At 44.3% G+C, this 21,557-nt stretch overlaps 1 protein-coding gene across 1 annotated transcript in view; it reads right to left on the bottom strand.

The window, feature by feature from the left end:
- LOC132391060 (transcription factor COE2-like) overlaps positions 1–21,557 on the bottom strand; it is a 314,392-nt gene that overhangs the window by 262,393 nt on the left and 30,442 nt on the right. Inside the window, exon 6 of the mRNA XM_059963792.1 lies at positions 12,421–12,489. Coding sequence (XP_059819775.1) covers positions 12,421–12,489 — 69 coding nt within the window. The remainder of the gene's footprint in view (positions 1–12,420; positions 12,490–21,557) is intronic.

Raw genomic sequence — 21,557 nt, forward strand, 5'->3', positions numbered from 1 at the left:
CCAATCGTGCTGAGGTCACAGCCAAGAAAGCTCACCAATACCTCCACTTCCTCAAGAGGCTAAAAAAAAATCAAAATGGCCCCCCATCTACTCTTACCAATTTTTATTGATGGACCACAGAAAGCATTCTGTCTGGACGCATAAAGGCTTGGTATGGCAACTGCTCTACATGCGACTAGAAGAAACTGCTGGGGGCTGTGGACACAGTTCAACACATCACAGGAATCAGCCTCTTCTCTACAGACTCTCCGGAGACATTTTGCTGCCTCAGTAAAGCAGCCAGTATAATCAAAGACCTCACCAACCCCAGTCATTCGCTCTTCTCCCCTCTCCCAGGGCACTGTCTACCCAGGACCTGCCCTCCTCTCATGGCTACCATCAGGAAGGAGGTACAGGAGCCTGAAGGCACACACTCAAAGGTTTAGGAATAGCTTCTTTCTCTCTGAATGGACATTGAGCCCATGAACACCACCTCACTACTGTTCTACTTCTGTTTCCGCACTACTTAATTAATATAACTATTTAATATACATGTATATCTACTTACTGTAATCCAGCTTTTTCCTATACTTATCATGTATTGCATTTTACTGCTGCCTAAAATTAACAAATTTCACAACATATGCCGGAGGCCCAAAACGTCGACATCGCTTCCCCCTATAGATGCTGCTTGACCTGCTGCATTCCACCAGCATTTTGTGTGTGTTGACGGAGACATTAAACCTGGTTCTGATACAGATTTCCATCGGGCAGAAGATACAAAAGCCAAAAAGCACATCCCACCAGGCTCAAGAACAGCCTCTATCCCACTGTCATCAGACTCCCGAATGGGCCTCTTGTATGATAAGATGGACTCTTAGCCTCACAATCTACCCCTGTTGTGTATTTAGTATTTCAAATAATACTTGAGTGATCAGTTTAAAAAACGTAAAGACAAAATTAGACCCACATTTTCAGACTTCAGGGTCTCTCTTTGAACTAGTTTAAATGTTTTGAAGTTACAAAACGTAATCTCATTATGATTTTATACATTAGCAGAGCTGTACTTTTTCCAGTAGTTTTTACACTTCATTCTGCACGGTTATTGTTTTACCTTACTCTAGCTCAATGCACGGTGTAACAATCTGATCTGAATGAACAGCATACAAGACAAGCTTTTCACTGTATCTTGGTACACATGACAACAATAAGCCAGTATCAATTCATCCTACATGATTTTCCAGTGAAGATCCAAATCTGAGAAAATCTGCTGATGCTAGAAGTCCAGAGCAACAAACACAAAATGCTGGAGGAACTCAACAGTAAACAGTCGATGTTTCGGGCCAAGACCCTTCATCAGATCCAAATCGGTAAAACCTGTACTGAACTGGATTCAGGCAATACCGTTGAGATCAACACATTGCACTGCATGGTAGTTTTCTTCTCATTTTCCTTCTAATTCCAATTAAATGTATGTCTCTAGTCTAAGAAAGCACCCAATAATTAAGGCCCAATTTAAACTGTACGATGAACTTTAAAATTGCAGAGCACAGACAATATTGTGGGAGTTAGTGGATTTTATTACCTGCAGTAATTTTCAATGTTTTAGAATCATCCAGCATAGGTACAGGCCCTTTGGCCCATCAAGTCCTACCCAATCCCGTGATAACCCAATGCACCAGGAGCAATCTACAGAGACCAATTAACCCACCAACCTGCCTGCGTTGGGATGTGGGAGGAAACCAGAGCACCCGGAGGAAATGCATGCAGTCACAATGAGAGCATGCAGACTCCTTAGGGACAGCAGCTGAGATGGGAATCGTACCCAGCTCTTCGGAGCTGTGAGACTATGCACCAACTGCTATGTCACTATGGCACCATCCTTGACAATATTCACAGAGCGTTCAAAGTACCCAGGGTTGAGTGTTCGTTATCGATACGCCTTGATACATCCTTAATAACCTTCTGCTCCAAAAAATTGCTCTTCCTCCTCCTGCTGGCTGGAGTTGAAACCACATCTCCTCCACGTAACATACCATTGAAGCTGTTCAACAGCATGAGAGTGATGAAGGGATTAAGCGCAAAGACTGGACGGACTGCCTCTGCATCCTTTGGAGAAGACTGGGTTAAGGAAAGGCTGAAGAGCATAAAATGGTCAGTTAGGAGCTTACGTGAGCCATTCGGCCCTTTAAGCCTGTACTATATTCATGGTGGACCGTCTTCCGCAATGCTCTCTCTCCATATTGTTTGTTATCATTAATACACGTAATCAGTAACCTCCAACCCGAGTTATCATACTGAGGATTCTGCGGTACCACAGGGAAACGTGGGCTAATCATAGTGGTTCCTGATCCCTGGGTCTCTGACTTGATCCTCAGATGCTCCATGGCTTATGGCTTCCTTTCCATCACTCCTGGGATCTCCATCCTCCATCTTGCCGCTCCCACGGGTCTTGATCCCTGTCTTTCCACCTCTGGGTACACTGATCTTCATCTTAACACTCCCGAGGGGTCCCTGACCTCCACCTCGCCACCTACGGGAGGGCGGGGGGAGGGTTGGTGGTTTCCTAACCGCCATCTTACACACTTCAGCACGCGCATGCACACCTTTTGCATGTACACACACTGCCATGAGTGTATGTACACACATTAAAATGTACAGAGGTGCATTATTAACCCTTCACATGTTTGTGGGCATCCTACATTGGTACTGGAGGTTTGAGAGTATTTGCAGGCTGGCTCAAGCACAATCCTCACACTGTGTTGGTCGCTGATGGAGAACAATGTGATTCACTCTATGTTTCAATGTACAAATAAAACTAATCTTAACTTACACACATATAACATGCATACCAAGAGAAATTACATATACACACATGCATTTACACACCGACGTGTGCATGTACACACACACACACACACACACACACACACACACACACACACACACACACACACACACAATAATGATAACAGAGGGAACCCTCACCCCATTCGCAACCCACTGCAATGCATGGACCCAGCACGTGAATGTAAGTGCAAAGAAAGCATGGAAGTGCCTCTACTTCCTTAGGAGTCTGCGGAGATTTGACATGACATCAAAAATTTTGCCAAACTTCTATAAATGTGTAGTGGAGGGTACATGGACTGGCTGCAGAGCAGCCTGGTATGGAAACACCAATGCCTTTGAATGGAAAAACCTACAAAAGGTAGTAGATTTGGCCCAGTCAATTACGGGTAAAGCACTGAGCGCATCTACATGAAATGCTGTCATAGGAAAGCAGCATCCATCATCAGAGATCCCCACCACCCAGGCCATGCTCTTCTCCCATTGCTGCTGTCTGGTAGAAGGTACAGGTGCCTCAAGACTTACATCAGCAGGTTCAAAAACACTTATGTCCCCCCAACCATCAGACTCTTGAACAAAATGGGATAACTAAACTCACTCACCCATCCACTGAGATGTTCGCAGGACCAATAATCTCACTTCAAGGATTCTTTACCTCATTATCTCATGCTCTTGTTATTTATTACTATTTATTTATATTTGCATTTGCACATTTTGCTGCCTTCTGCATTCCGGCTGATCCTTCATTAACTCTGTTAGAGTTACTATTCTCTAGACTTGCTGAGTATGCCCACAGGAAAATGAATCTCAGGATTGTATACGGTGGCTTATGTGTACTCCCAAGAATAAAATCTACTTTGAACTTTGAACAAAGCAGCGTGGACAAGCCACGAATGCTTCTCGGCGTCCCGCAAATAAGACCTGCCTGACCCTGAGAACAAGACAAGCGACCTTTTTGCCTGAAGGTCCTAAAGCTCCATCAAGTGGCGTCTTTACTGCCAGAGCCAACGAGAAAACTGGGTCAAGCAGACTCAAAGGAAATGACATGCTGGCAATCTAAACTACAAGTTTGTTAACCCCACACTGTATACCTGCACTTGAATATTTTAATGTTTGTACAAGGGATAATGTGTTGATGAAAACTGGATTCTAAATGTTATACTCAATATTCTCATTCCACTTTATAACAGTCAGATGTTTTGTGATTCAAGCCATATTTCTGAAGGGAGAAATTTAAGTCACTTGGCCCTGGAAACACAGGAATTTGTTTTCATTAATCTTTGCCACAATGAATTTTGTTCTGTTTAGTTCATTTGAGCTTCGGTGATGAATAGCTTGCCAACGCGTGCCAATCTGATCTGGTTCATGTTATTCATTGTGGGAATGCCCGCGGGGATTGGCTTATGCAGAAACACAGGTGAAGGCCTGAGGGCCCAAGCAGCACATGATACCACCGAGGCTTCATGAGCAGGAGACCAGAGGCAGTGGCTCTCGAGCTTACGTCCCATCCAGAGGCTTTAAAGGTAGACTGCATCAAGAAGTACCTTCTGAAAGCAGGGGGCACTGCCCCCTACTCCCCTCTCTTGTTTATGGCAGCCATTCATAACCCATCCCTAGATGCCCTTGAGAAGATGGTGGAGAGCACCCTCTTAACCATTGCAGTCCATCCAGTGAAGATACTCCCCCTCCGAGTGCTTTTAAAGATGACCTTTATAAGCGATTAGCTTTATTAATCACATGTACATTGAAACAAACAATGAAATCCACCATTTGTGTCAAATCATATCAGCAAGGATCAGGCCGGGGGCAGCCTGCAAGTATCACCACGTTTCCAGGGCCAACATAGCAGACCTGCAACTTACTAACCCTAATCATAGGTCTCTTTTGTTTAGTGTGGGAGGAAACTGAAGCATGTGGAAGAAACCCATGTGGAACATACAAACTCCTTACAGACTCTCCGAACGGAGATCACTAGCGTTCTAAAGCAACTGCACTAACCGCTAAGCTACTAGGCCACCCTTTTAAGGATGAATTTCCAGTCGACAAAGAAGGAACATGGATACATTTCCAGATCAGGGCAGTATATCTTAGAGAGGAACCTGCAGGTATGGTGTCCAAATTTGGCTATGTTAAAGAGGATGGTTTAGAGAGCATATGTTATGAGGAGAGGAAGAGTGAGTTAAGGGTTTTTCTCTTTGAAATGAATAGGATGGGAGGTGTTTGATAAAGATGTATAAGGTGATTGAGGTGACATGGTGTTTGGCACAATGTTTTATGGCACCAGTGACCCAGGTTCAATTCCCACTGCTGCCTGTAAGGAATTTGGATGTTCTCCCTGTGACTCCCTGCCTGTTTTTATTCCCCCCGGGTGCCCCAGTTTCCTCGCACAGTAGGTTAATTGGTCATTGTAAACTGCCCCGTGATTAGGCTAGGGTTAAATCAGGGATTGCTTGCAGGGCTGAGAGGGCCTATTCCATGCTGGATCTCAATCAATAAAATAAATAAATAGATGGATAAATAAATAAATAACAGGCATGGACGGTGTGAACAGCCAGAGATTTTTCCACAAGGCGGGAATAGCTAATAACGAGATTTGAAGGTGATCAGAGGAAAGTATAAATTGTATAAAAGTATAAAAGTATAAAAATTGTCGATTTTAGGGTTGTTTTTTAAAAGAGAGTGTTGGGTGCTTGATCACACTGTTTAGGGTGGTGGTAGGGGTAGACACATTAAGAGACAAACTGATGAAAGAAAACTGGAGCCGTATGTAGAAGGGACAGGTTAGATTGATCTTAAAGCAAGTTAAAAGATCAGCACAATATAGTGTGCCAACGAGCCTGTGCTGCTCTGTTCTATTACCATGAATGTCTTCCCTGCTCTGCAGGACAGGACTGTAAATTGTCCATACTTTGTTGAGAGAGTAAACCAGGTCCCTGATCAATACACCTTCTGAAGGATGGGGCTTAAGTCTCCAGAGTAGGACTCGAAACAGAAAATTTCTGACTTGGCAAGGAGAGAATCAGAGCTGGCCTCAAGCAGGGGAACTGAATGAAGTGTGAACTAACCCCTCAGCTCTAAGTGGGGGCTACATGGGGGTCCGTCAGGCAACTGTGAGACAGGAACAAGTGGTGCTATACGAATGAAAACACTACTTGTATTAAACATTATTCATCCTAAATAAAACTCATTCCTGAGGTGGCTTTACGGTATAATGATGATCTGCAGAAGTACTTTAGAGTATGCTTCGAAGACTGAACTCCAATTCATGAAAATCCTGCCATTCCCAGGTTCCGCAGCCAAGCTCTTAATGGGCGGGTAGAGAGTCAAACAGAGTTCCTTGTTTTTCTTAAAAGATGTAGTGTGTTGGGTCAGATTTTCTTGTTGACAGTAATTCTCACAGGGTTCCTCACAAAAATATTCAGAAACTTCATTTCAGGCATTTCCCAGCGTTCACTTTGTGCAGTGAGACATCTGGTTATTTCATTTCCCAACTGGAAAGGGTTGGGGTTGACTCTTTCTTTAATGGCCAGCATTGGTTAATCTGAAACCCAGCTACAGGGAAGTGGGTCTTGGCTTTCTGGCCAAGAAAGATCCTCATGTACAAAAATGTGAGCGAGAAACACGATCACCGAGCTCCACAGGACGGACAATGTGTTTTCAGTTAATATACTTGAACAGAAAATATCGAGCACTGTGTAGACTCGAACTGCCTGTGCTAATGGTGGCTTTGCATAATAATGGTTTGGATTGCTAATTGCAAAAACCACACCAGTTAACATGTTGCGTTAACCCTTTGGCCTCACTAAGTTCACTGTTTCCTAACCAGAAACCCATTACTAACCAAAACACCCTTACAGGATGCAATTGTTAATGACTTACAGACACACTCGCGGCTTTCTGCACAGTCGACTGCTCTTGGCAATTTGTGGTTGGCCACGGCACTCTCATTTACTTGTAACTCTAAAACCTGGGTGTTTAACACTCCTTCTGGAGCCTAGTGGAAACATCCGAGTCAACTGAGCTGTAAACTCATCACTAGAGGTTACACTGAAACTTATTAGAAACATAAAAAATCTACAGCACAATACAGGCCCTTCGGCCCACAAAGTTGTGTCAAACATGTCCCTACCTCAGAAATTACTGGGCTTACCCATAGCCCTCTATTTTTCTAAGCTCCATGTGCCTATCCAAAAGTCTCTTAAAAGACCCTATCGTATCCGCCTCCACCACCGTCGCCAGCAGCCCATTCCACGCACTCGCCACTCTCTGCATAAAAAACTTACCCCTGACATCTCTTCTGTACTTACACCCCAGTACCTTAAATCTGTGCCCTCTTGTGGCAACCATTTCAGCCCTGGGGAAAAAGCCTCTGACTATCCACATGATCAATGCCTCTCATCATCTTGTACACCTCTGTCAGGTCACCTCTCATCCTCCATCGCTCCAAGGAGAAAAGGCCGAGTTCACTCAACCTGTTTTCAAAAGGCATGCTCCCCAATCCAGGCAACATCTTTGTAAATCTCCTTTGCACCCTTTCTATGGTTTCCACATCTTTCCTGTATGAGGCAACCAGAACTGAGCACAGTACTCCAAGTGGGGTCTGGTCAGGGTCCTATATAGCTGCAGCATTACCTCTCGGCTCCTAAATTCAATTCTACGATTGATAAAGGCCAATACACCATATGCCTTCTTAACCTCATAGTCAACCTGAGCAGCTGCTTTGAGCGTCCTATGGAGCGTCCCTCTGATCCTCCACACTGCCAAGAGTCTTACCATTAATACTATATTCTGTCATCATATTTGACCTACCAAAATGAACCACTTCATACTTATCTGGGTTGAACCCCACCTGCCACTTCTCAGCCCAGTTTTGCATCCTATCAATGTCCTGCTATAACCTCTGACAGCCCTCCACACTATCCACAACACCCCCAACCTTTGTGTCATCAGCAAATTTACTAACCCATCCCTCCACCTCCTCATCCAGATCATTTATAAAAATCACGAAGAGAAAGGGTCTCAGAACAGATCCCTAATGCACACCACTGGTCACCGATCTCCATGCAGAATATGACGCGTCTAAAACCACTCTTTGCCTTCTGTGGCAAGCCAGTTCTGGATCCACAAAGCAATGTCCCCTTGGATCCCATGCCTCCTTACTTCTCAATTAGCCTTGCATAGGGTACCTTATCAAATGCCTTGCTGAAATCCATATACACAACATCTACTACTCTTCCTCCATCAATGCGTTTAGTCACATCCTCAAAAAATTCAATCAGACTCGTAAGGCATGACCTGCCCTTGAGAAAGCCATGTGAAAAGTACGAAAGAACTGTACAAAAAATGTACGAGAAAGTACATTCCCACTATTCCTAATCATATTATATCTCTCCAAATGTTCATAAATCCTGCCTCTCAGGATCTTCTCCATCAACTTAACAACCACTGAAGTAAGACTCACTGGTCTATAATCTCCTGGGTTATCTCTACTCCCTTTCTTGAATAAGGGAACAACATTCGCAATCCTCCGGAACCTCTCCGGTCCCAATTGATGATGCAAAAATCATCGCCAGAGGCTCAGCAATCTCCTCCCTCGCCTCCCACTATAGCCTGGAGTATATCTCATCCAGTCCCGGAGACTTATCCAACTTGATGATTTCCAAAGGCTCCAGCACATCCATTCATTAATATCTACATACTCAAGCTTTTCAGTCTGCTGCAAGTCGTCACTACAATCACCAAGATCCTTTTACATAGTGAATACTAAATTAAAGTATTCATTAAGTGTCTCTGCTATTTCCTCTGGTTCCATACACACTTACCCACTGTCACACTTGATTGGTCATATTCTTTCGCACCTTATCCTCTTGCTCTTCACATACTTGTAGAATGCTTTGGGGTTTTCTTTAATCCTGCCTGCCAAGTGCTTCACATGGCCCCTTTCTGGCTCTCCTAATCTCTTTCTTAAGCTCCTTCTTGTTACTCTTATAATCTTCTAGATCTCTAACATTACCTAGCTCTCTGAACTTTTGTAAGCTTTTCTTCTTGACTAGATTTATTACAGCCTTTGTACACCACGGTTCCTGAACCCTACCATAACTTCCCTGTCTCATTTGAACATGCAGAATTCCACACAAATGGCACCTGAACATTTGCCACATTTCTTTCGTACTTTTCCCTGAGAAGGCAGGAGATTGAGGCTGAGAGGGAAATGGATCATGCACGATGAAATAGCGGAGCAGACTCGATGGGCCAAAGGTCTTAATTCTGCTCCTACATGGTGTTATTAGAGTTGGCAGCTCATTTTGACCAATCCAGAATCCTTATGCACTGGATGACTCTACTGACTCCCACTCTGCTCTCTTATACAAGACTGTTTCAAAGTTCAAATTTATTATCAAAGTACGTAGGTGTCACCATTGAGATTCATCTTCTTGCAGGCATTCACAGTAGAACAACGAAATACAATAGAATTAATGAGAAACAACACACTGACTGATAAACCACCAATGTGAAAAAGACACCGAGGAACAGTCCATTGTAAGCTGCCTAAAGATGCTCCTCACTCAACACCCCTAAGACAGCATACCACATGAACGTTATCACTCCTGATGAAGGGTTTCGGCCCAAAACGTTGTCACTACCTCCTCCCATAGATGCTGTCTGGCCTGCTGAGTTCTGCCAGCATTTTGTGTTTTTAGTTATCTCATTCCTGTTGGTAAGGACTTGCAACATACATTTCCTACAAGACGACAGCATCAACACAAGAATCTCATTGGAAGGGTAATAGAACATCAAACATAGATCATTACAGCACAACACATGCTCTTCAGCCCAGTGTTGTACCAATGTTTTAACCTATTCTAAGATCAATCCAACCTTTCATTCAGCCCCAATTTTCCTTTTATCCTTGTGCCTATCTAAGAGTCTCTTAAAAGTCCCTAATGTATCCGCACACCACCCTTGTCAGCACATTCCACGCAGCCACTACTCTGTGTAAAGAACCTACCTCTGACATCTCCCCATATATTTCTCCAGCCATCTTAAAATTAATCCCTCTCATATTATCCATGGCCACCCTGGTTTAAAAAAAGGTGTTGGCTGTCCCCTTTTACAAGAGGGTGTCAGAGTGGTGCAGTGGGTACAGGAGCTGCTTCACAGCTCCCGCGGCCTGGGTTCAATCCCGACCTTAGTTCTGTCATGTGGAGTCGACACATATGGGGCGTGTTTCGTCTGGGCACTCCAGTTTAATTCCACATCTCAAAAACATGCAAGTTAGTAGATTAATCAGCTACTGCGAGTTGTCCTTAGTGTACAAGAGCAGTAGATACTAGAGAGTAGCTAATGGACGTGTTGGGAGATGAAAATGAAGAAGATCAGGATTAGAGTAAAAATAGGGCCAGTTTCCAGGCTTATTTGAGAGCCGAAGCCAACTGACTCAGTACAAATGACTGGACCTTTTTTATACCATGGGGTAAATGGGTGCTTGACCATCAGTGGACAGAAGGGCCTGTTGACATCAGCCAAGTTAAGGTCACTGCTGTTGACCACAAATTGACCCTCTTTCCCTAAATGTTGCACCACTGGAGACCCAACTTGGGTTGGAGTTTCAGGGTAGAACTTCGTTGGATCCAATACGCATTCCAAATGTCTCACTAACAGGGAATTCCATTGAAAACTCATAATCCATGATCATACTCAACTGGATGGGTGTTGGTGAATGGCAGGTTCAGCCTCAACACTGACAAAGGCCTTTCCTTAATTTTAATTTACTACTAATTCACTCATTTACTAGGTAAAGCTGGTATTTGCAAAGCCAGAATCTATTGGCCAACTCTAACCACCTTTGTGATTCTCCAGACCATTTATGATTCAGATTTATTTATTACATGTACATACAGGCAAATGCGTTGTCTGCATTAACAGCCAACACACCAGAGGATGTGCTGGGGGCAGCCTACAAGCGTCACCACACATCCCAGCATCAACATAGCATGCTCACCATGTTTAAGAAGACAACACAAGCAACAGCAAAACGAGCTTCTTTCCCATCCCTCCCAACCACCTACCCACTAACACACACTGACAGGCCTCCAAGCCCCAGGACAGGCCATCTCCGGGCCTCCATTCCTTGTCCCCAGACTCTCAGACATCCGGCCTCCAACTTTGGATTTCACGCCAAGACTCGCAGTTCAACGGCCTGACCTTCGGGCCTTGACCTCCAACCCCGGCGACTCATGCCCTTGTGACTCTGTCAAGCCTCTAACTTTGGTCTTTGACCTTCAGGTATCTACCTCCAGCCGCCAGGCTCTGAACTTTAGTTTGATCTTTGCACGTTGACCTTTTAAGTCTTGTATAGACCTTGGAACCCAGTGATCTAGTGACAGGTGACTCCAGTTAAGAGCTAAGTGCTGTTGATCAGGAGTCTTGATCCAGATTTCCAGCATCTGCAGTTTGATTTTAAGTTCATTAACTATTAAATGAGAAATTCAGTTACGTAACCCACAACCCAACCACTTCAATGAGACAGCTGGGGAGCTCTCCCTTTGGTCCTAATCTGCAGTTCCACACAGTAAGAGAACCTTCTTCTTTGGGAACCATCCAGCAAAAGGAATGAGACTCGAAACAATGGCAATGTCGATCATTTCACATCATACAGGGAGCCACAAGCTCTGAGCCAGCTCCTCTGAGGAAACTCTAGTTGGCAGCAGCAACACAGGAAGTAGTTCAAATAACTAACGATCATCGAGCAAACTGCTCCCTGCAGCGCGTTTTACTGTCCTGGGGCAAAATAACTTTGGAAGAGTTGTGGGATGCAACACTAGTTCCTTGAACAAGCCTTGTAGCTCATGGTTAATCAGAACCTTTTATTTTATACAATTCCACAGCTAAAGGCATCCCATTTATCTTTCTCATCTTACATAGTTACCAACCATCTGACTCAGCAGTCACTCCCATTAGAAAATGGGGTGTGAAACGTCCACCACACAACCAGCTGACTTGTTTTGACTGCAGTACAACAATGTACTCTGAGTCTTCTTCTGAAGTGGATGCTGCCATAATTATCATAAGATTATAAGATGTATGAGCAGAATTAGGCCATTCAGCCCATTTAGTCTGCTCCACCATTCACTCTTGGCCGATTTATTATCCGTCTCAACCCCAGCAACTGGAAACATTTACCGCTTCTGCCTTCACAGAAGCTGCACGACTTGTTGAGTATTTACAGATACCTCGGATTACTCAGATTTCCAGCCAATGCAAGTTTTGTTTTGACTCTTTGACCACCGAGGACAGCTTGCACACTGTGTGGTTTTACTCCGCGTGTAGGGCTGCTACTGCGCTGCTTTACGCGTGGGTTTCTGCTGCAAGCGCCAGCGAACGGGGCGCGATTTCCTCTGTGAATTCTGCACTCCGCGCCAACCTCACTGTCACCGGCTCACAGACACGCCACTGAGAGGAGCTCAGCTCTCACCACAGGTCGACGGCTCGGGAGGGCAAAGCAACACATTCCATCCCCACCCCCCCCACCAAGTCCTTCAGGCAAGGCTCCAGACACTTCGCTCGGCGGGATTGTGGAACAGCACCTCCTACCTGTCAATGATGACGGGGTCCGATGGCGTCTCGTTCCTGTTGCCGCAACTCTTCTTTTCACAGCAGCGGCTGGAAGAGGGCAGAGAGAACAGTCAATGCAACCAGTGACAAGGCCGGGTTCCAGAGCAGTGTGACTAACCTAGGGTTAAATGGGTGGGTTGCTGGGCATTGGGCCGGAGGGGACTGTTCCACGCTGTGTCCCTGATGAAACTTAAAATAAAACCCAATACAACTATAATTTCCTAACCTGTGCTCACTTGACATGCAGTTCCAATATGACCTGTAACTGGGAGAGGTATAGGGGTTACGGGCAGAAAAGCATTAGAGTGAGAAAGACATACAGAATAGGAACAGGCCCTCGACCAAATGAAGTCTGTGCCAACCTATTTACACTGACCTGTGCTAATTCCATTTTTATTCTCTAACCCCATCCCCCCCAACCCTCCACAGTCCTATCAAATCTCACAGATTCTCACCTACATGCTAGGGGCAAGTTACGGTGGCCAGTTAACCTCCCGGCCTGAACACCTTTGGGATGTGGGAGGATACCAGAGCACCCAGAGGAAACCCACGCATGGAGAAAGCTCGGACTCCACACGGTCTACACCCAAGGTCAGGACTGAACCCAGCTCCCTGGTGACTGCTCTAATTAGCTGTCTTTAGGTGAGTGATAGAGGCTGTGGAGGCCCCCAGTGGTCCTCTCCTTCACCGTCTACCAGGCACTTGTGGACGATAACACCGGATTGGCTACACTCTGCAATAACTGCAGAATGAGTTGGAGATACATAGAACATAGAAGAGTCCAACACAGGAACAGGCCATTCAGCCCACAATGTGATGCTGAAGCAACTAAAAAGCAAATCAAAAACTCCCAAACACTAATCCCTCCTACCTGCACTGTCCATACCCCTCCATCCTCCTTACATCAATGTGTCTATCCAAATACCTCTTAAAAGCCTCTCATGTATTTGCCTATGTATTATACTCAATAAGTCAGGGAGGTACAGCAATAAGAAAGGGGTAATTGGAAAGGATGAGTGGGATATGGACCAAAGATGGACAAAGGAGACTAGCTTAGTTAGCAGGGAGCAGTTGGGCCAAACGGTCTATCTCGATGCTATATTAGAAGTTCAAAATTTCATTTTAATATCAGAAAATGTAAACAGTATATGGCCTGAAATTCTTACACTTCACAGACAACCATGAAACAAGAAACCTCACAGAACGCATCAAAGTCCCGATGCCCACCCCCTCCCTTCACACAAGACTCTATGAATTACTTTATGAATCTATGTTTCTATGCAAAGAGAATCAGAGTCACCGACTTAAATTGACAGTGTAAGATCTGATAATGAGTTATTGACCAGCAGCTTCTCTTTTTACAGAAGTTGCTTGAGCTGCTGAGTATTTCCGGCATTTTCTGTTGGCACTGGCTCATTATTGTGGGCGTCCTATGTTTGTCAGCATGACATGTTGGTGCCAGAAGTGCAGTAGCACTCTCGGGGCCTGTTTGTATGGAAATCTTGAGGAGCACACACAAAGTGCTGGAGGAACTCAGTAGATCAGATAGCATTTACGGAGAGGAATAAACAGTCAATGTTGCAGACTGAGACCCTTCATTGAAACTACAACTGTTTATTCCCCTCCTGACCTGCTGAGTTCCTCCAGCAGGTTGGTTGTGTTCCTTAAGATTTCCAGCATCTGCATAACCTCTTGCATCGATGATGCTCACACCTAGTTTCCAGCATCTGCGGTTCTCTGATTTAGAGTTTCAGACGCACAGCAGTGGGGAGAGAGCACATTTTCAGCAAGGGATTATCACGGCCCTTACTGAAGCAGCTCTGTTTTAAACTTCTGTTCCTCTGCCAAGAGGGAGCAGCGTAACCGCTGCCACTCAAAATTTACCCTCCAGTGATCTCAGCCCGAAAAGAGGAGCGGATTTGATTGGAGCTGTAACTCAGTGGGTTACTCTCTCCGAGTGGGGGTCAGGTCTCACTCTGGAGACCTGGGCACAATGACTTCAGCAGATGTTTCAGTACAATACTGAATTGTAAATTGGATTAGTAAGTATGCAGATGATACTAAGGTAGGTGGCATTGTGGATAATGAAGTAGGTTTTCAAAGCTTGCAGAGAGATTTAGGCCAGTTAGAAGAGTGGGCTGAATGATGGCAGATGGAGTTAAATGCTGATAAGTGTGAGGTGTGACATTTTGGTAGGAATAATCCAAATAGGACATATATCATAAATGGTAGAGATTGAAGAATGCAGTAGAACAGAGTGATCTAGGAATAATGAAGCATAGTTCCCTGAAGGTGGAATCTCATGTGGATAGGGTGGTGAAGAAAGCTTTTGGTATGCTGGCCTTTATAAATCAGAGCATTGAGAATAGGAGTTGGGACGTAATGTTAAAATTGTACAAGGCATTGGTGAGGCCAAATTTGGAGAATTGTGTACAGTTCTGGTCACCGAATTATAGGAAAGATGTCAACAAAATAGAGAGAGTACAGAGAAGATTTACTAGAATGTTACCTGGGTTTCAGCACCTAAGTTACAGGGAAAGGTTGAACAAGTTAGATCTTTATACTTTGGAGCGTAGAAGGTTGAGGAGGGACTTGATAGAGGTATTTAAAATTATGAGGGGGATAGATAGAGTTGACGTGGATGGGCTTTTTCCATTGAGAGTAGGGGAGATTCAAACAAGAGGACATGAGTTGAGCGTTAGGGGGCAAAAGTTTAAGGGTAACACGAGGGGGGAATTTCTTTACTCAGAGAGTGGTAGCTGTGTGGAACGAGCTTCCTTCCAGTAGAAGTGGTAGAGTCAGGTTCGGTATTGTAATTTAAAGTAAAATTGGATAGGTATATGGATAGGAAAGGAATGGAGGGTTATGGGCTGAGTGCAGGTTGGTGGGACTAGGTGAGAGTAAGCATTCTGCACGGACTAGAAGGGCTGAGATGGCTTGTTTCTGTGCTGTAGTTGTTATATGGTTATAACACTGGGGCAGTGCTACAGAGTCTGGGGCGCCGTCTTTCATTCTGAGGAGGCATCAGGTGGTGGTAATCACAGAAAAACTTTGAAGAAGTACAGAGAGAGGTGTCGAGGGTATGGTAGATCCCTCGGCTAATATTATAAAAAAAAATGGATTACCTTCCTGTTACTGCAGAGTCGCTAATGTAAGCTATCTGCAGCCTTGCTTACATTGCCACGGGGCCTAATCCTCTCATTCGTTTCACCAAACGCAAAACATTCATGGACCTCATAAATGGATATAAAAGGTGCCATTCCAATGCATTTCTTTCTTTCAAATCCTTAACCCTTTCGAATAGTGGGAAAACAGGCCCTTCAGCCCATCAATTTACACTGATCCCATTTGATTCTCAGCAACACACACAAAATGCTGGAGGAACTCAGCAGGTCAGTCAGGATCTAGAGAACTGAGTAAACAGTCGATGTTTTGGGGGCGAGTCCCTTCTTCAGGACTGGAAAGGAAGGAGGAAGGTGCCAGAATTAAAATGTGGGAGGGAGAGGAAGGAGGATAGCTAGAAGGTGACAAGTGAAGCCAGGTGGGTAAGAAAGATTAAAGGCTGGAGTGTAAGGAATCTGAGGAGGGTAGAATAGAAGAAAGGGAAGAAGGAAGGATGCCAGGGAGAGGTGATGGGCAGGTGAGTAAAGTAGGAGGCCAGAGTGGGGAACAGAAGAAGACAGGAAAGGAAGGGAATTTTTTTTCCCTGGAGGGAGAAATCAATCTTCATGCCATCAGGTTGAAAGTCACCCCCATGGAACATAAGGTATTGCTCCTCCATCAAGAGTGACCTCATCATGGCATGGACCAACATGTCAGAATGGGAATGGGAATTGGAATTGGAATTAAAATGTTTGGCCACCGGAAAGTTCTGCTTTTGACGGATGGAGCAGAAGTACTCGACAAAGCCGTCCCTCAGTTCACAACGGGTCTCACCCATTAGAGGCCGCATCGGGAGCACCGAATTAATTCTCACCCTCTTTCCATCAGTCTCCTCAGAATCTACGCTCCAGGGGCAATTTATACTGGCAAATTAACGTTCCAACCTGCACCCCTCAGAGCAGCGGGATCAAACCGGAGAACCCGGAGAAGTTTATGCTGTCATAGGGAGAATGTGCAAACTCCACAGAGACAGCATCCAAGGTTAGGATTGAACGGGGGTCTCCAGGGCTACGAGAGGGCAGCTCTATCAACTGTGCCATCCCTCAACATCAGCTACATCTATGCAGTTGTAATTCTAGGTGTGACTGAGCTATCTCCTTAAGATGAAGATTTTCCTGAACATTTCGAAAGAAAATAATTCCCCACAAGAAGATTTAGTAAGTACCCTAATCATGAAAATGACACTCATCCTGATTATTCCAATTAAACTCGCAGATGAGGATCACAGTAAAGTGGTGAACACGTCTTTACTATCCTCAGGACAAATCGTCTTTTTGTTGTTAAAATACCAGAAAAGTAAGCACTGCACAGCTTTCTTTCCACAAAAAAAAATGTATGAACAATGTAGAGGGCGTACAGGACCAAGATACACCAGCTTGTGGAGTGGTGTTGCAGCAACAAGCTTGCACTCAGAGAGATGAAAGAGCTGATTGTGGACTTCAGGAAGGGTAAGACAAGGGAACACGAACCAATTCTCAAAGAGGGATCAGAAGAGGACAGAGTGAGCAATTTCAAGTTCCTCGGTTTTGAGGTCTCTAAGAATCTAGCCGGGCCTCGACTTATCAATGCAGCTATAACGAAGGCAAGACAGCAGCTATAGTTCATTAGGGGTTTGAAGAAATTTGGTTGTCACCTAAAACACTTGAAAACGGCTGTAGATGTACAGTGGAGAGCATTCTGACAGGCCACATCACTGACTGGCAAAAGGAAACTGCTGCACAGGACCAAAAGCAGCTACAAAAAGTTGTACTTTAGGATCTGTAAACTTTAAGATGTTAACGGACTTGTCTGCGGAGGTACAGTCATTTTTATAAAGTGAGAACAGGAGGGGTGAAGGAACACAGCCCCGGGGAGAGCCTGTGCTTATAGACATTGGATCAGACAAGTAGGAGTCCAGCCTTACATACTGCTTCCTTTCTGTCAGGAAGTTCGTAATCTACTGACACGTACTGTAGGGTACAGCTAGCTGGAATAGTTTGCCGTGGAGTCAACTTCAGAACAATAGCATCGAATGCAGAGCTGAAACCTACTACTAAGCTGCATGCCTTTGGAACCCTGTGCCTTCCAGTTTCATGGTGTGTTTTTGGGCTGATTGAGTGATCCGGCACTTTGCTGACTCTAAGGCAATTTGGTGAGGTTTTTATGGAATGTGTGGTCTGGAGGCCTGGAGGCTTGGAGAAGGGGTCTACAATCGACTCCATTGCTTTCCGCTGGTATAAGACTAGTAAATGGTCCCCTTCTACAATCAGATGGACTCTTGACCTCACAATCTACCTCGTCACGGCCTTGCACAGTATTGTCTGCCTGCACTGCAATTCCTCTGTAGCCGCAACACTTTATTCTGCATTCTGTTATTGTTTTTCCCCCTTGCACGACATCAATACACCAGTGTGATGAAATGCTCTGTGCGGACGGCACGCAAAACACAGTTCTACACCGGACCTTGGTCTGTATGACGGTATTAAACCAACTCACCGAGTTATGAAATGAGCGAAAGCAAACAAAAAGAACACAAAATACAGACCTGTAGATTAGGGCTAAAAAATAGTTGGATACAAAATAAACCTTCCACTGTGATGAAGGATAAACCTCCCTCTACATGCCCCATGCCCCCAACAAACACTCCCAGGGCAGAGACAGCATAGTAATTTACCCTCTCCAGCAGTGGTTCCCAAAGTAGGTAATATCACCCCCTTGGGGGCAGTGAGAGTTTCTAATGCGGCAATAAAGATAAAGGGGGTATCCCTCAGTAGCAGGGGGCATCTGAGGGATTACGGGTTTAATTTAAGAAATTAGTTATCTATTATAAGCATTTGACCCTCAGTGCCTCATAATTGATTACAATGATCAAGTTCAGAATCTGCTATTTAACATGGTATTGACCACATTTCCCTAACCGATGGCTCATCTGAGATATCGCTGCCCCACCTGATGTACCTTCAAGCAGAGAGTCCGGCTTTGCCAGAGCTATGATGATGTGATTACTTTACCCTTTATTGATTGCAATGTTTGTGGTTGGACTTAAACAACAGGCGACTGACTGTGGTCATTAATCCATAATGAAAATGGCAGAAGCCGACCAAATGATAAAGAAGTGCAGACAGTATAGTGTGGTGTATCAAAAATATGGATTTATGCCAGCAGCAAGCAACCAACAACAGCCATAGTATCTGCTCTGAGAAGTTGTTTTCAAATGAGGCAATAAAACCATCAAGGTTCCTTGAAGATTTAAGAGAATATACTTTGATAAAACAGACAAAAAATTGGTTTTAACAGAAAACCTTTCAAACCATGTTTGCCAATACTTTGCCACAAAATAGTGATGGCTTGTGTGCTTCGTACAACATTTCACTGATCACTGCAAAATCTGGAAAGCCCCATACAATTGGAGAACTGATTGTGCCAGAAGTTCTGAGTACAGTTTTGCATAAGTCAGGAGAGCAAATGATTAAAGTGATTCAACTCAGTGATAACACTGTTGAAAGATGAGTAGATGAAATGTCTGAGAATATGGAAAACATGTTGTGCAACATACTTAGGACAACAGAATTTGCACTGCAGTTCAATGAGTCAATGAATCTTTGATTCTTAGTTATGTTTGCTTCATAAATGATAAAAGCATACTTCAAAGGTTATTTGCAAGGGTACTAGAAACAGATACAGTACAAGGGGGGGGGTCAACATTTTGGGTTTTTACTAATTTTTTCAAAGAGAAGGACATCCAACTCACCAACGTTCTTGCTTGAGCAATAGATGGGACACCATCAATGGCAGGACACCACCATGGAGTTATTACTTACTTGAAAAAAAGCTGTACCTAACATATTTACTATTCACTGAGTAATTCACAGACAACAACTTCTGGCAAAAAAAACTAAGTGATCAGCTGTTCAAATTATTAAATCCTGGTGTCACAGCAGTACATAAAATCAAGTTCCACGGTCTCACTTCTTGACTATTTTGAGAGTTTTGTATTGAGAATGATGAGACCCCAGGTTTAAGATGGCATTACTGAATGTGGGCAACAGCTTACTGGTGGATCTCAAAGCAAGAAATTTAACTAAATACTCTATTAATCACACTTTCTATATGGAAAATTTTGGTAAATGACCACTGCAAACGATGAAAGGGCGAGGGAAGACGAGGCTGATCCGAGGGCCGAGGCGTGCAGTGCGAGACGGAGTCAGAGCAAGGTCAAGGTGTGTTCCAGGAGAAGATGGGAGTCAGAATCGGAGACATAGCTGGGGCGAACAGAGTGGGGAAAAGCTGAAGCAGAGCGGTTGCAGAGTTGATCCACCTAAAATGGATCCACTTAAGCGCCACACTGACTTGGAAAGGTTAAGTACGGGCCAGATGCAGCCCCAGCACATCAATGTGGCAGGGCTGGGGTGGGTAATTTAAACGCCAGGCCAGATGGACTGAAGCGGCAAGGTGTTGGGACAGGAAGCAAGGGTTGCTGCGCAATATTGTACTCCACTCTCCTTGACTCTGAGGCTGAGGTTGTGTTCTGCCCTGGCTGCTGCAGACTCGGTGACCACGAGCTAGTGGCGATTAGCCTCTGTGTGATGGACTGAGTCTGAGTCTGTGGACCCTCTCTGACTGTTCCAGCCCCAGCTTTGGGCTTATGGACTCAGTTTTGTTCTTGCTTTACTGTTTGCGTGATTTGATTTGTTTCTTTTCCTCTCTCCGCACATTGGGTCTTTTTTTAAATTGGATTATTTCAGGTTTTTTACTTTGTGGCTCCCTGTAAGCAGATGAATCTCAAGGTTGTATAATTTGTAAACACTTTGATAATAAAATATACTTTTGAACCTTGAACAGTTTGAACGCTTGCAGTTACACACAGAAGTCAGATGGCTCTGAAAAGGAAACTGCCGGAGATGTTTTTACGTGCTATTTGAAACGATGATAAAATTCTCTGAAGACTTGAATGCTTCATTCAGTAATAGACTCAAGAATATTAGGCATGACATTGTTATTTGTCAGAATTATTCATAAAGTTTAATGAAATCAATATTCAATTTCAAGGAAATGATGTGAATCTTATCAAAGTCAAATCAGTTGTTTCCACATATCTATCCAATTTAACCCTATTTAAGTGCAACACTGGGCGTCTCGACCTTCTCCAATTTCCGAGCCTCTTTGAGTTGGAAAAGAAAGAAAGTCTACCAGATTATGATCTTCAAGTATACTGTGGCCAATTGGATGAGCTGCGTAAAGACACGTCAGAGAGATTTCAATATCTTCTCTCTATCCAAATTCCAGATTGGGTAATAACTCCACCTGTAATAAGGAACTAACAGGAAAACATAGAAACATAGAAAACCTACAGCACAATACAGGCCTTTCAGCCCACAAAGCTGTGCCAAACATGTCCTTACCTTAGAAATTACCTAGGGTTACCCATAGCACCTCTGATTTTCTGAGCTCCATGTACCTGTCCAGGAGACCCTATCACTTCTGCCACCACCAGCAGCCCATTCCACGCACTCACCACTCTCTGCGTAAAAAACTGACATCTCCCCTGTACCTTCTTCCAAGCACCTTAAAACTGTGCCCCGACGTGCTAACTATTTCAGCCCTAGGAAAAGCCTCTGACTATCCACACAATCAATGCCTCTCATCATCTTATACACCTCTATCAGGTCACTTCTCATCCTCCGTCGCTCCAAGGAGAAAAGGCCAAGCTCACTCAACCTATTCTCACAAGGCATGCTCCACGTGGGTGAAGGAAGAACTGATCTTGCTACAAAATGACTTTGAGCTGAATCAGAGGGTCAAAAGAATCATATCAGGACTTTTGGTTGCAGAATGAAACTTCTGCTCGCTGACCTGCACTGTGGAAAAAAAAGTCAAGATCTTCTTCATTGCCTTCCCAACTTCATACTTAGTGCAGCGTGGTTTGAGCGATGTCACCCAACTTCTTTCAAAGCAACAAGAGAGACGGCAAATTA

The sequence above is a fragment of the Hypanus sabinus genome, chromosome 1 (genome assembly GCF_030144855.1).
Source record: "Hypanus sabinus isolate sHypSab1 chromosome 1, sHypSab1.hap1, whole genome shotgun sequence".
Taxonomy (NCBI): Eukaryota; Metazoa; Chordata; class Chondrichthyes; order Myliobatiformes; family Dasyatidae; genus Hypanus; species Hypanus sabinus.